This window comes from Erythrolamprus reginae, unplaced genomic scaffold (assembly GCF_031021105.1).
Source record: "Erythrolamprus reginae isolate rEryReg1 unplaced genomic scaffold, rEryReg1.hap1 H_1, whole genome shotgun sequence".
NCBI classification, from domain to species: domain Eukaryota; kingdom Metazoa; phylum Chordata; class Lepidosauria; order Squamata; family Dipsadidae; genus Erythrolamprus; species Erythrolamprus reginae.
The window spans coordinates 2,160,068-2,176,809 of NW_027248462.1; the positions used below are offsets into that span (position 1 = coordinate 2,160,068).

A 16,742-nucleotide genomic window follows, 5' to 3' on the forward strand; every position below is an offset into this window, starting at 1 on the left:
TTTGTGATAAACAAATTGATTATAAGGATTTCCCAAGTGTAAAGTGCTTACAATGAGTTAATCACTAATTTATTCTACTGTTTGTCAAATTCTCTTGTGAAATTTCATTATAACCTTAACAAAGGAACCATAACATTTAGCAGAATTAAAGATTTGAAACAAACGAAGTTGCTTTTCTTTGCTTTCAGATTTCTTACTTTATATATTCCAGTTAAATAATTTGAAAAATGTGAGATGTCTATTCATCAAAATTATTTTTATCATGATTTTAATTAAGGCATTGTAGTGTGAAAAAAGGGGTCTGATTTGGATTATTTATATTTGTACTCAAAATGATGGTATTATTGATGCTGCTACTTTCTCAAATAGCCTGCCATGCTCATGTACTCGGATATTATGTCTATGATCCACAACCTCCAGTTCATATGTATTATGAGCTTGGAGATCTTATCATTGGTGCTGTTGTTTCTCTAACTTTTATTGTTTCCAATCCTCTGGTTTTTGATGTAGAACCTCCACCAGTGGTATACCAGGATCTTAGGTAAGGAATTGTCCACCACCTCACTTAAATCTTCAGTTTAAGACTATTTTCAATAATCTGATGCATACCTATGAAGAAGTAAGTTGCTACAATATATCAAATATTGATTTGGTAGTAAATTAGCTTCTTGATTTTAAACACCTTTAAATGTCTGGTGTTTTTTTTTTAGCATTTTTAAATGTTTATCATTCTACAGCTTCTTCTCCTATACCCTGCCTGTTCTATTTTCATTGCCATCAAATCACAGGTATATCTGTTCTAGGGATAATTAGCTTCATTGCTTACTCCACCAAACACTGTAGATTTCCATTGTACATGATCAGAAGAAGGGATCTTTCCAAGTCATCCAGTTATTTTGAAATCATAATCAGATGCTTCCAAGATCTCTTGTAAAAAAAAAACCCCATAAATTAGCAGTGATTGTGATCTCTCTCTATCTATAACTCTTTTCCATTCAATTGTGTCCATTCTTCAGAAACTGCCTAGTCATGTCCCTGCAGTTTTCTTCTTAAATTTTTTCAGAAGTGGTTTGCCATTGCCTCCTTTTTGGGGAGGAGAGGGCATAATCCAAGGTCATCCAGTTGGCTTTGTACCCAAGGCAAGACTAGAATTCACAGACTGGAATTCATTGTCATTGTTTCTAGCCTGGTTAATGACTATAAAAAATGGCTTTCCATCTAGTACTTATATTTCATAGGAAGTTATCTACTATAAAGTTAATAACTTACATTGGTAAAGGTTATCTTTTATCATGATGTAACTGTAAAGGTAAAGTTTTGCTATAATGATAATAATAACAACATTAACAACAACAACATAAATTTTATGTGAAATATTTAGAAAGAAGTGGGCTATAATTTATCCTGCTGATTTATAATACACTCTTGTTCTAGCATCCTGACTAAGCATTACCAGCACATTCTGGCTTTGGCATTTGCGGTAAAGGAAATAAATAAAAATTCCCAGTTGCTACATAATTTTTCCTTGGGTTTCCACATCTATGACAGCTATTTCAATGCAAAAAGAACATATCATGCCACAATACAGCTGATGTCTACATCAGATAGATTCATGCCCAATTATAAATGTGGTATACAAAATAACTTAATGGTAGTTATTGGAGGACTTGATGCCCAAACATCCCTTCATATTGCAAATATTTTGAATATCTATAAAATTCCGCAGGTAAGATAATGATTTTCTCTTATACCATAACATTGGAATTAGGCTTCATTTTTGTTGTTAATTTATTTATATTAATATTGTTTTTTTCCTAGAATAAAAGACAAATCAAATGAAAGGCAGGAAGGCACGCAGGCAGGCAGACAGGCAGGCGGGAAGGAAGGAAGGAAGGAAGGAAGGAAGGAAATTACAGTGTTATTGTCTCTCATTCCTCTTATATATTATACAATATTTTTAGCCTTTCATGGGGCTTCATTTCATTCTAATATTTCCTAATATGAAATATCTATTTTTTTTTTCTATTTAAAAATAAGTGAATCAGGAGTAGCCTGGCAGGTCTTAAATTTTGTGTAAATGAGATACACACGAATAACTAGGATTGTGTATTAATATATTTATAAATAAATATTTTAAAATAGAATTACTTAACAAACTATTCTAGCTTGAAAAAACATTGGTGTGAAGAAATTAGTATCAGACAGAGTATTTAATCCTCTGAAAATCTACATATCATACTCAATTACTTGAAGAATGATAAAATCTCTTCCAGATGAAGCTCAATTCCTGGTGACCTTATGAAATTACCTGTGTAATATTCATGAAAATTCAAATATAAAAATGGTTTGTTTTGCCTCTCTCCAATTGCTGCTCATTTCTCAGTTCTAGTATATAACCCTAGGATTCCGGATAGCTTTCATTGCTGTATTAACCAAATTGTTTTTTGCTTATGTTTTAGAGATTCCATTGACTAGGTGACCCACCCTACCTGAGCATTAAATTAAAATACTGTTGCAAATGTATACATCGTGAGCTAACTAAGATTTTATAGTGCCATATTTCTATCAGAATTCATCCAATACATGTGAATCATGAATTATTCTGAAAATGTTTCAATAAAGGAATGAAACAATATATTAGGCTCATATATCCTTCTTTTATTTAGAATCAACAGAAAGAAAAACATCTTTACCATCTTTCCTCTTAAAAACATTAATTTTAAGCAATTTTATGATTCAATGTGTAATCACAAGATCTTAAAATCTAGAGGTCATGGTCTGGCAGACAATTTAATATTCATCTATCCTTTCATCATACAGAAGTAACATTTTCAGCAAGGCATACTGTACATATTCAATGTGGAACAATTGCTAGTTGGGAAAATATTGACAGTTAATAGCACTTACTAAATTTCATTTTTTCATGCGTTGATCCAAGGCATTACATTTTTTCTTTTTAAACAATGCTTCAAATGTCTCTTTCCTCTTAGAATCACTTGCAACCTGGAAATTATCTGTTAAATGTTATTTTTTTTGGCATATATAAAGCTTTCCATAATCAATTTGATGGTGATTCATTGTGACATTATGAGATGGGAACTCTTTGATTGGATAAATGGGTTCAAGAAAATTTACTAATGTTTTTACACTAGGTTGAGAAATAGCAGACTAACAAAATTGGAAAGGACCTTGGAGATCTTCTAGTTCCACTCCCTGCACAAGTAGAAGACTAATACTATTTTAGTTAAATAGTTGTGCAATCTCTTCTTAAAAACTTCCAGTGTTTAAGCTTTTCCACTGATTAATTGTGGAAATTATCATTATTCAAATGAAATTTCTCCTTATTTCTAGGTTGGTTCTCTCTTTGATTAGTTTCCATTCATTGATTCTTGTTCTGACTTCAGCTTCGGAAAATAGATTTGTGGCATTGTTTAGATATTGGAACATTGCTATCCTGTCAAAAAATTCACAAGATGTTAGAGGGAAGTGGGAGTTTACGATGGGATTGAAGAGCCAAACAGGATAAAGTTCACAGAGTGAATTCTACAGCATAACAAGAAATACACTGCAAAACAATCCTTCCCATCTCCTTCCTTATACGTGGAATCAATAGTCTCTAAACTGTATTTATAAATGTTGGAAATTGTTGACTCCCAAAAACTTTAGTTTAATATCAAATTGGGACTGACTGCTATCATACACACATATATACGCATTTAGGTTTTGTGCATTTACATGTGAATCAGTATGCCAGGGTTGTAGTCAATTAGAGTGAATTATTTAATATTGTTTTCCTTCTGTTTCATTTAAGTATATTTAGATAGGAGTGCAACTAATATTTTGTAGAATGTTCTTTTACATGTAATCCTTCTGAATGTATATCTTAACTTATTTCTTGAACCTAGCAATGCTATGATATAGTTTGTGCTCTTGTTTTAATGGAATTTACAGGAGACAAATATAATTATTTCCTTAATGGATTTTTGTAATGGTTACAGAGGTTATGTGTTAAATCCTAGTTTCCATCCATCCACTGCTGTTAAATTGTGAGAGGAGGCATTATTTTATGAAATAAATGTCTGCTACAAGAATGTATCTCCAATAATACAAATTTACTGCTTTCTTTACCATTAGGCAAATTGGTAGAAGAGACAGTTTTGTGTAGTGAGGCATCCAGTTTAAAGCATTCAACTAGAAACTGTGAGATTGTGAATTCCAGTTCTGCCTTAGGCATAAAGCTGACAGGAAAACCTTGGGCTAGTCATTTTCTCTCAGTCCTAGGAAGGAAGGGATGGCAAACTACTTCTAAAAAAAAATTGGCAAGAAAACTGTAGTCCAGTCAGTCTCTGAGAATCAGACACAATAAAAACAAAAGAAAAAAAATGGAAGGCTCACTTCTAATCTCATAATCATTGCAAGCTGATTATCGGAGTAAAGCTGGAACTGATGTTACGATTCTGAGTGAGATGGTCATAGATCATTGACACATTTTTTAACATATCAGTATCTGGATCAAATTAATAGTGCCAATGTTGACAAGTGATTTGAACTGTATTTTAAAATTGTCTGAAGATACTGAGATTCTCCATCATCTTAAACCATTGTACATAGTATTTCTGTAAATATGTATAAAGTGTAGTAAATTTGAAAGTATAGCAATCCAGAATTTGCTATGCATTATACTATATATAATCCAGAAAATGCTATCAGTAATCTGTTTCCTTTAATGAATTATATTCAGATCATTTATGGATCAGCTCCAGAGATAAATGATAAATCTTCAGGTCTGTCTCTGTACCAAATGGCCCCTAATGAGGATCTTCAGCATGTGGGAATCCTCTCTTTACTTCTCTATTTTTCATGGTCATGGATTGGGATCCTTACTATGGATGATGACAGAGGAGCAAGATTTGTGCATGATATTATTCCAGCGTTTTCTAATCAAGGCATCTGTTTTGCCTTCCTAGAAATGTTCCCTAGAATAAATTACGCTGCTGGTCATGAAGACATGTTATATCAAGGAGCAAAAATGTATGAAGTTATCACAGCCAGCAAAGCCAACATAGTAGTATTCTATGGAGTATCTTATTCTGTTTTGTTTTTGATATGGTTTCCCCACTTTTCTGAATTTGGAGTGGAAAAATCATATAGAAATCAATTAAAAGGTAAAGTATGGGTTATAACTACTCAGATGGAACTCAGTATTTTGAATTATCAAAGGACCTGGAGTTTAAAATTGTTACATGGTGCTCTGTCCTTTACAATTCACACCAAAGAACTTCATGGATTTCAGGATTTCATTCAGAGTCAGACACCATTAAGAAACAAAGAGGATGGCTTTTTGATGGACTTCTGGCAACATGTCTTTAATTGTGCATTTCCAAATAGAATTCAGGATGAAGTTGTAGGACTTATTTGTACAGGCAAGGAAAAGTTGCAGAATGTTCCTGGCCCTTTTTTTGAAATGAATATGATTGGCCATAGCTATAGTATATACAATGCCGTCTATAGCGTGGCCTATGCCTTACAAGCCATGGCTGCATCAAGTCAAAAAGCAAGAATGGATCAATCCAAAATGATGCACTCTCTGCAGGTAAAAGGAACTTGATAGAAAATTTAGCCCTAGCTTTTCCATCTTTACTACGGAATTATGCAGATACAGTGAATGGATCAATCCAAAATGATGCACTCTCTGCAGGTAAAAAGTACTTGATAGAAAATTTAGCCCTAGCTCTTCCATCTTTACTCCGGAATTATGCAGATACAGCGAACATAAACTTGAATTTTAGAGAAAGTTCATGCTTATTACTAATATCTAATGCACATCAAATAAATAAATAAAATAAAATGTTGTAAAATTCACCAGCATAAATATAACGATGCGGTAATGGCTTCCATTGAATATAGGCAATTTTATATTACAAATGTAGTGGAGAGAGAAAAAATGTTGACCCTGTTTAAGTAACTTAATACTTGATCAAGATGTAAAAGTTTATCTTAAAAACAAAAAAAACATCTAATCTGTGAGCAGAGAAACTGAGTGGTCAACATTTGCAAATCTAGATAAAGCAATGATAAATTATTCAATAGGATTTCTCCCCATTAAGCAACACAAATGAAAAAGTCTGATAGGAAGTGCTCCCTTCATTATGGCTACCCTTTAAGCTAGAATGCCAGAGAAAAGAAAAGGAAGGAAAACCCCTTAATTTCAACTGAATTTTCCTTTTCAAACCAGCTTCATCACTTTCTCAGCAGTGTCTCATTTAACAACAGTGCCGGAGACTATATCTCTTTTGATGAGAACAGGAGGTTATTAGTTGGAATGGACATTAACAACTGGATTACTTCCTCAAATCTATCTTTTCATAGAAAGAAAATTGGGAGAATGGCTCATGAAACTTCTCTAGGAGAAATGTTGACCATCGATAAAGATGCCATAATATGGCACAGTTGGTTTAACCATGTAAGTTTCATGGTCTTTCAGTTTAATGATTAATTCTAATACCATTTGATTGAAAATAATTGAAAAAATAACATAAACTAACTGGTATTACAAATGAAGGTCTCCTGAAATAATATCTGGATCATGTCTTTAAATTGACTAAAAATGTATTGATGGAAATGTGGAGCAGAATATACAGTACATCAAATTATTTTTGAGAACAAAGTATTTTGCTCCAATTTTCAACCAAGCTACTAAGAATAATAGGAACAATTTTTCCTGCTCAAAACTTAACACAGAAATTTAGGGTTTAGGTTATGATCTAGGGTGTTTTTTTGTTATCTTCCCTGCTGGTTCACAAATGTGAATATGATTCACTCATACATGCCTCCTGTACACATGCACACAGACACTCATGCATTTGCTTTTCTCATGTGTGTGCTTTCCACACATGTGCTCAGCCCTGAAAATATGATGGCATTATGTCCGGGAAGGGGGGTGTTAGTAGGCTCACTTGGGCCCATCCTCAGTTGATACTACTGGTCCAAACAGGCAGAATTCCACTTCTGGTTATTAACTTTTCAGGTGTACATACAGTATTTAGTAATAATAAGCACACATGCATGTTTGCCTTGAACTTCAGCATCAGACTTATCTTCTAACTCTTAATCTAATGCATGCTCATATTTAGTAAAAGTTTTTAATCAAAATGCCTAAGAACAAAAATAAATAATTCCAAAAACAAATTATATTAAGCTGTCAGGAGTTAGTCGAACAGCAATGGGATTTCTCCAAAGCATGGATCATGCACCCCTCATAATAGCTTTTATTGTATAATTTGATTGTATAAGAACTGATTTTACCCATGTCTATTGACTTGGATCTGCTCTTTTTTTCTTAAATATTAACCCTATTCACCTTATTACACCTGACTGATTATTCGTATAATAATAATAATAATAATAATAATAATAATAATAATAATAACAACAACAATAACAACAACAACAATAACAATAACAACAACAACAAAGCTGGAAGGGACCTTGGAGGTCTTCTAGTCCAACTCCCTGATTAGGCAGGAAACCCTACATACTTCAAATAGATGATTATCTAACATCTGCTTAAAAACTTCCAGTGTTGGAGCATTCACAACTTCTGGGGGAAAGCTGATTAATTGTTCTAACTGTCAGGAAATTTCTCCTGAGTTTTAGTTGCTTCTCTTCTTGTTCAGCTTCTACCTATTGCTTCTTGTTTTACCCTCAGGTGCTTTAGAGGATAGGTTAACTCCTTTTTTTTGTGGGATATTGGAACATTGCTATCATATCTCCCCTGGTCCTTCTTTTCATTAAACTTGTCATGCCCAGTTCTTGCAACTGTTCTTCATATGTTTTAGCCTCTAGTCCCCTAATCATTTTTGTCGCTCCTCTCTGCATTTTTTCTACAGTCTCAATATCCTTTTTGCATTGCGACAACCAAAACTGAATGCTGTATTCCAAGTGTGGCCTTACCAAGGCCTTATAAAATGGTATTAATGCTTCATGTGATCTTGATTCTATCCCTCTTGTTAATGCAGCCTAGGACTGTGTTGGCTTTTTTGGCAGCTGCTGCACACTGCTGACTCATATTTAAATGGTTGCCCTCTAAGACTCCAAAATCAGATCCCTCTCTCAGTTATTACTTTTGAGCAATGTACTATATATACTTATCTGTGCATTTTGTTTTTCTTGCCTAAATGTAGAACTTTACTTTTTTCACCATTGAATTTCATTTTGTTAGCTAGAACTCATTGTTCAAGTTTGTCAAGATCCTTCTGTATTTTGCACCTATCTTTGGGAGTGTTGACTATTACTGTCAGTCTGCAAATTTGATAAGTTCCCCATGTACCCCCTCGTCCAAGTCATTGATGAAGATGTTGAAGAGTACTGGGTCTAAAGCAAAGCCTTGGGGTACTCCACTGCATACATCCCTCCATGTAGATGTAGTTCCATTGAGCACTACACTTTGAGTTCAGTTGGTTAGCCAGTTTTGAATCCATCTGGTGGTGTTGCTGTTTAACCCACATTTTTCTACTTTATTTAGTAGTAGGTTATGGTCTCCTTTGTCAAAAGCCTTACTGAAGTCCACGTAAACCACATCAACAGCATTTCTCTGGTTCACTAATTTTGTCACTTTGTCAAAGAATGATATAATGTTGTCCATTGAATAAAATACAGTACATGTAACAGCCCAACAAACCTAATAAACAAAAATATACTGGAAGTGAGTGAAAAATCTTTTAAAACATAAAAATGCTTTTAAATTCATGTATTTATTTATCTTTATGTAGCAATCAGATTATCAGCAGTGTATCCTACCTACAGGATTGCATAAATTATTTACAATTTTATTGTTCTGAAACACTAATAACAAAAAGAAAAGTACAAGAATCAATTGGATTTTGAATCTATGATTTTTCTCAAATTTACTCTCTTCTTACATTTCTAATTTCTAGGTCCAGCCAATTTCAATATGTACTGAACATTGCCAACCTGGTAGTAGCAAAAAAAGGAAGGAAGGAAAGCCATTCTGTTGCTATGACTGTATTCCATGTCCAGATGGAAAGATTTCAGAGAAGGAAGGTAAAAATTAAGATAAATAAATGAACTGCTATGCACAGAAAAGTATATCTTGAAGATGTTGGATGTGGTGTGGACCTCTGTAAATATGTTTTAAATTTTTATTCAATCATAGAGGTTATAAAGTGATTTTTAAATTACAGGTGGTTCTCGAATTATTATCACTATTGAGCCCAGAATTTTCTGTTGCTAAGTGAGATATTTGTTGTACGTTTTGTCCCATTTCATGAGTTTCCTTTAATAAATGAATCACTGCAGTTATTAAATTAGTAACACATTGTTAAGTGAGTCTGAACTCCTCCTTGACTTTTCTTGTCAGAAAGTTGCAAGAGTTGATCACATGTTGATATGTAGGATGATGGTTGCAGTTTATGGGGACATTGCAACAGTTATAAATATCACTTGATCAAATCTAAATTTTGATCATGTGACCATCAGAATGCTTCAACGGTCATAAGTGTGGAAAAATGGTTGTAAGTAACTTTTCAGTGCCATTGCAAATTCAAAATGTCACTAAACAAACTGTTGCAAGTCAAAGATTACTGTAGTCTCTCTCAAATAGACCTATCCATTGGGTCTCCATTGTTATACAGGTTATACAGGTCAAATGAGAGATTTAGTGTATATCACCTTTAGCTGTTAAAGGAAAGGTAGGATATAATTTTATATATTGAATAGAAAGAGTATCTTAGGACCTTCCTTTATAAATGATGCATACATTAATGTTCTCCTATGAAATGATAGAAAACAAAACAAAAAAGAAAACTCTGGGAGGAAAAGTGGAAAAAAGACAACTCTACAGATCCTTAGGTGGTCATCATCATCATCATTCACAGAGCAGATTTTCATTATTAATAATTGAATGGTTCTGTAATTAGAATTTATAATAGCAGGAATCAATTATCACTTTTTGCAATAAAGAAGTGTAATAAAATTACATTTTTATGATCTCCTTGACAGAAAAAAGATTGGTTGAAAATGACCCATTTTGATCACTTATTGGGGCAAAGAGTAAGTCCTAGAAATGATGTTTGTGGCATCAATTTGGTACATAGGTTTGATATAGGAATTAAAACCATGTATTTTTCTTTTTCAGATATGAGAGATTGTTATAACTGCAGAAATGAATTCTATCCCAATAAAAACAAAAATTTCTGTCTGCCTAGATATGTAAGTTTCTTATCTTATGGAGAACCTCTTGGGATTAGTTTTTCTTTCTCTGCTCTTTTCTTTTCTTTGGTTACAGCTCTGGTGCTGGGAATATTCCTAAAGCATCACAACAGTCCAATCGTTGTTGCCAATAATCGAAACCTCACTTACACACTTCTGGTGTCCCTCATGTTCTGCTTCCTCTGTGTGTTCTTGTTCCTTGGCCGTCCTGAGCAGGTGACCTGTCTTATCCGACAGACTGCTTTTGGCACCATCTTTTCAGTTGTAGTTTCTTGTGTATTGGCAAAGACTATCACAGTAATTTTGGCATTCTTAGTGACCAAACCTGGCTCCAAGATGAGAAGATGGGTGGGGACAAGACTGACCAACTCTGTACTTTTTTTCTGCTTCCTGATTCAGGCATGCATTTGCATTTCATGGCTATGGACTTCTCCACCTTTTGTAGAGACTGATACTCATTCAGTGAATGAAGAAATAATACTGCAGTGCAATGAGGGGTCGGTGATTATGTTTTATTGTGTCCTGGGTTACTTGGGCTTTCTGGCTATTATCAGCTTCTCTGTAGCTTTTCTTGCCAGAAAGTTACCTGACACTTTCAATGAAGCCAAATTCATCACATTCAGTATGTTGGTGTTTTGCAGTGTGTGGTTGTCTTTTGTTCCAACCTATTTGAGCACCAAAGGAAAGTACATGGTTGCTGTGGAAATCTTCTCCATCTTTGCTTCCAGTGCTGGTTTGCTGGGATTTATTTTTTTCCCCAAAAGTTATATTATTCTCCTGAGGCCAGAGCTGAACAAGAGAGAACAACTAATTAGAAGGAAGTGCTAAAGACTAAATGTCTATTTTGTTGTTATATAGAACCTAGAGATAATACATACTCAGTCTGTCCTTTATTATGATATTACTCTGTTGTGGGCAGCCTCATACCAATTGCCCAAATCAAACATCACAGATCTTTGTAATTCCTTGAGATTTATCCTCAGACCACCCCCACCCACCCCCACACACAGGATAGGAAAATACCAGAATTGGGTATGTTAACCTTTACCATTTTTGAAAGAAAAGCAAAATCTAAAGTTATACAAATAATTATATGGTCTTTCCTTCAATGAATACATAAATGAAGTATTCTTTAAAATTTAAAACAGTTCAATGTACTAGCATGGGAATTATATTAGTTATCCATTACTGACAAATGGAATTTACAATAAAAACTATGTGGCAAATATGTGGTTTAACTTTTGAGTGTTTTATAAAATTTGTACATGATTCATAACTATTTATTGAAAAAGATAGTTCTGCACATTGTTTTTTTTTCTTTTAGGTCAAAAAATACCATTCCTGCATTTAGCTACAATCTACCATTTAAGGAAACTACCGATATATTGGAAATATAATTTATATAGTTAATATTTATCTTTAAATATTTAGGTACTAATATTGCATAGGACACCTGTATTAGTCTGTTGAAGAACAACAATGTGCCAGATTAAATATTAATGAATTTACTATATTAGAAATCTTTGTTAATTTGATGTAAGAAACAGCAAGTAACAGAAAAAGATGCTATAACATGCAGAAACATTTCCTACAAAATACCCATTAGGTATTAGAACTAATCTCAGTCAGGACATATTTGTGCCATATTGACCCTACTTATCTTAAATACAATGAAGATGTTTACAGAAAAAAACACAGCTGTGTTTTGGGTTTATCTATTTCCCACATTGTGACAAATTTCTATAAGGAAAAGGTAGAAACCAAGCCCTAAAAACCAAGACACACTGATCAGTATTTGAATTTTAATTCTTACTGTCCATTGCAACACAAAATGGGAATGTCCAGAATTTTACAACACTGGACTGAAAGTTTGCCTGCCATTCCTAATAGGAGTCTTTCCATTCCTACTACTATCACAACTAATTAATCTCAACTGTCAATAACTATCCTACCATTTCCAATACCATCCAATTCAACTGGTGAAGCTCCAGGAAAGAAAGCAAAATGTCTTCATCTTCCTCAAAAATAAATAAAATAAAATAAAATAATCAGTCAGTTGCTTATTCAAAATAAAAACCATTTTTGATACAACTATGACTTGAATGATTGAGAATCTTCATAGACATTCAAATGAGGGAGAGATTGTCATGGAGAAAATGTATCTATGTGGTCACTAAAAAGTCAATAATGACATAATGGCACATAATCAATTAATCAACGAATCTTGGCTTGAAGGATCCAAAATAATAAAGAAAGTAATTGAATTCATTTGATCTCTTAGTAAGGAAATATGTCAGATTTCACAACCAATATGTAAACCAAACTACATCAAATTATTTTAAATATTTTATGCTTAATAGGAGTTTATAGTTTCAGTATTTATATTAAGAATATTAATCAATCATAAAGATTTATTTATTTATTAGACTCAGGGCGGCTTACAACATGTTAGCAATAGCACTTTTTATCAGAACCAGCACATTGCCCCCACAATCCAAGTCTTCATTTTACCCACCTCGGAAGGATGGAAGGCTGAATCAACCTTGAGCTGGTGCAGAGATTTGAATTGCTGACCTGCAGATCTAGTAGTCAGCTTTAGTGGCCTGAATTACTGCACTCTATCCACTGCACCACCTCAGCTCACTCTGGTATCAAAGAATTAGTAACAAGAAACGGATCAACAAAGAATGTTGCAAATACAAACCTCTAATAGAAAGGAAAAAAGTCAGACATCAAGACATTTCATACACAAATTGTCAAGCCCCTGCTGACTTGCCATAACTGGGGAGCCCAAGGAGAAGAGTGGAATGGTGTGTGTCCAGCAGATGGCATCCTGGTTTATCCCATGCCGTGGCTAACAGTGGCTTGCTTATCCTCACCAGCATGGCTCCATCTGCTTGGTGCTAATCACATGGTGGGTGGAATGACCTTGCCTGCATGGATTCCAGCTGATAGTCACCATTACGCAGCAGGCAGAACAGATGATTGTTACTGATTGCAGTGGAGTAACTGGGAGGATATTGGAAGAGGGACTGGATGTTGGATGCCTAGGCCATGGGTGTGGCTATGGCAATGATTATTTACAGTTCTGATAGGCAGTAACTTCCAATGCTGATTTGAAATCTGTTTGAACTCATTTGCACCAGACTGCAGCTTCACTAAACTTTGTTTTCACATTTTCTTGGCTGGGATACAAATATCTGAGAGGAACTCAGCACTCCTTCTGTTCACAATTTCTACTGGTCTGCTGGGAGTCCTTGGATGAACACAGGTTACTGGGAATGGCAGAGGGGTCAGATGTTGCCATGGAAATGTCATGTGCAAGAGATTGGGAAGACAATATACAGGTTGTGGTATGGCCTAAGGTACGGGATGCACAGGCCACCCCACAACCCAGCGGTCCCCAAACTCCGGCCCGCGGGCCGGATGCGGCCCAACGAGGTCTTTTAACCGGCCCGCGGCAGCTCACGAGATTTTACTGGTCGATAAAATAAGCTCCCGAATCACCTGTCAACTCACCGCGGTCGGCTGCTCAGCGAGGAGAAGGTGGAGAGGCAAGGGGATGGGGAGGAAAGCGGGCCTGCAATTGGCCCCTTCCTTTGTCGCCTTTAGGGAGAGAAACTGTTGCTGCCCTATGGCAGAGCAGCAACAGTTCCTCTCCCTAAAGACGAGAAAGAAATTGGCCAATTGCAGGCCCGCTTTCCTCCCCGCCCCCTTGCCTCTCCACCTCCTCCTCCCCTCCTCATCCGTGGTGAGTGGACGCGAAATTCATGAAAAGGCGATTGGCAATGGAAAAACTGTCCACTGAAAGTCACAGCTAAGTGCACCATGGCTAAGTTTGTGGGGGGGGGGAGGCGGCTGCTTGAAAACCCCTGACCTCCATCACCTCCCCCCCACGGCACAAGGCAAGCACACCTCGCCGCTGACACAGGCGGCGGGGACTGCCCTGTCCCCCTGTCCCCCCTGCGCAAAACTACGCAGCCCCAGATCGCTCGCTTCTCCAGCCAGCAAAGCCGACTGCCCGGCTTTGCTGGCTGATGCAGGAAAGGAAAGCGTCACATTTAAAAAGCACGCCACTTTCTGGGACTCCGGCGCCGTGGTGGCCTTCAAGCGCGGCCCTTCGCGGCGCCCCACCACCCGTTCCTGCAGGAAGAGATCGGGCACTTTACCGGGAGGTGGAGGAGGTGTGGGGCCGGACGCTGGGTGCCGGGGAGGGCGAAGGAGTGGACGCGCCTCTCAGCTGCAGAGCTGAACGGGGGAAGAGATCCGCGGCGGAGTCCGGCGCTGGGGCCATGCGGGACCGCTCATCCAGGCGCGCATGGACCGGCAAGCCTGGATGAGCGGTCCCGCATGGCCCCAGGCCCCCAGCGCTGGACTCCGCCGCGGATCTCTTCCCCCGTTCGGCTCTGCAACTGAGAGGCGCGTCCACTCCTTCGCCCTCCCCGGCACCCACGTCCGGCCCCACGCCGCCTCCACCTCCCGGTAAAGTGCCCGATCTCTTCCTGCAGGAACGGGTGGTGGGGCGCCGCGAAGGGCCGCGCTTGAAGGCCACCACGGCGCCGGAGTCCCAGAAAGTGGCGTGCTTTTTAAATGTGACGCTTTCCTTTCCTGCATCAGCCAGCAAAGCCAGGCAGTTGGCTTTGCTGGCTGGAGAAGCGAGCGATCTGGGGCTGCGTAGTTTTGCGCAGGGGGGACAGGGGGACAGGGCAGTCCCCGCCGCCTGTGTCAGCGGCGAGGTGTGCTCGCCTTGTGCCGTGGGGGGGGGAGGCGATGGAGGTCAGGGGTTTTCAAGCAGCCGCCTCCCCCCCCCACAGAGATAAGAGAGAGAAAGAAAGAGAGGGACAGAGAGAAAGAAAGAGGGACAGAGAGAAAGAAAGAGAGGGACAGAGAGAAAGAAAGAGAGGGACAGAGAGAAAGAAAGAGAGGGACAGAGAGAAAGAAAGAGGGACAGAGAGTAAGAAAGAGAGGTACAGAGAGAAAGAAAGAGGGACAGAGAGAAAGAAAGAGGGACAGAGAAAGGGAGAGAGAGAAAGAGAAAGAAAGGTAGAGAGAAAGAGGGAGAGAGAAAGAGAGAGGGTGGAGAGAAAGAGGGAAAGATAGAGAGGGAGAGAGAAAGGAAGAGGAGAGATAGAAAGGAGGAGACAGAGAGAGGGAGAGAGAAAGAGGGAGAGATACAAAGAGAGTGAGTGAGAGAAAGAGAGAAGAGAGAGAAAGAAAGAGAGAGGACAGAGAGAAAGAGAGAGAACTAGAAAGACAGAAGGACAGAGAGAAAGGGAGAGAGAGAGAGAGAGAGAGGAAGAATAAATATTAAATATTGTATTTGTTCCCATTTTGTTTTTTACTTTAAATAATGTATGTGCAGTGTGCATAGGGATTTGTTCACACATTTTTTTAATAGTCCGGCCCTCCAACAGTTTGAGGGATGGTGAACTGGCCCCCTGTGTAAAAAGTTTGGGGACCCCTGCCACAACCCATTGAAGGCTGGCCAGCTTTGGAGATGATACTAGAGTCTAGCTCTGCCAGAGGCTGATGGCACAACTTTGCAGTCATGGGAGGGGGGTACTGCTTGTCAGCCACCTACTCCAGTGGTCCATGGTGTTAGGCAGTCAACGTGGAGAGAAAGGAAATTTACTGACAATAATGATGATAAGTGAAGTTTTTCCACAGTCCCCAGAAGTTACACCATGATGTGTTAGGGGAGTAGTTTGGGGAGGCCAGCTTCCAGAACCCTCCTTTCTAGTCTGTTCTTTTTTATTGCTGAGGCAGCTGGGAGTTGGCAGGTTCAGTGATTGGGGTTTCAGCCAGGCCTGGGGTCAACTTGTAGAGCTTTCATTTTGCCATAAGAAGGAGGGTGGAACTATGGAGTGGCTGATTGTACTAACTGAAACTACATTCAACAAATGTTTATTTTACTGATTGTGTCCTAGGTTACTGGAGTCTGAAAGAGGAGTGTGGAGTTTACAGTCTGCCAATGTGGTTAATTGGATAATATAATTAACAACATGTCCAGTGAGAAGGGGGAAAACAGGGTCATGAGGACATTCAAAACTATGTGAGCTCAGTTCTGTCTGTACAGGAGTATTACCAATAACCAAAACCAAGAAAAACAAATTATCCATAAAAATAAGAAAGCTCTGACTGACTAGGTTATAAACTTTAAAAACTGCTCAAAAATTTATGCCACCAAATAAAGACTGAATGCACCAATCGATCAAGAGGAAAACCTTCTGCACACAAAATTTATTTATTTATTTATTCATTCATTCATTCATTCATTCATTCATTCCTTTATTTATTTATTTATTTATTGGACTTATATGCCGCCCTTCTCTGGAGACTCAGGGCAGCTCATAATATCTAAAAATATAAAAACCAGTTCAAAAGTCCAATATTTAAAACAATCTTTAAAACCCTAAATTTAAAAACATACAGCTCTATTCACTCACTCACACATGCTTTCTATAACTTTGTAAAACAACCAACTCAAAGACTCGAGATCCATTCCACCCCTA

At 37.4% G+C, this 16,742-nt stretch overlaps 1 protein-coding gene across 1 annotated transcript; it reads left to right on the forward strand.

Moving 5' to 3' along the window:
* The first annotated feature begins 332 nt into the window (after positions 1 to 332).
* On the forward strand, positions 333 to 11,058 carry LOC139155290 (vomeronasal type-2 receptor 26-like). Its single transcript, XM_070730412.1, has 6 exons — positions 333 to 541; positions 1,435 to 1,726; positions 4,742 to 5,593; positions 6,236 to 6,463; positions 8,937 to 9,063; positions 10,157 to 11,058. The coding sequence occupies exons 1-6, from the start codon at positions 333 to 335 to the stop codon at positions 11,056 to 11,058; spliced, it is 2,610 nt and encodes an 869-aa protein (XP_070586513.1).
* Positions 11,059 to 16,742: the final 5,684 nt, after the last annotated feature.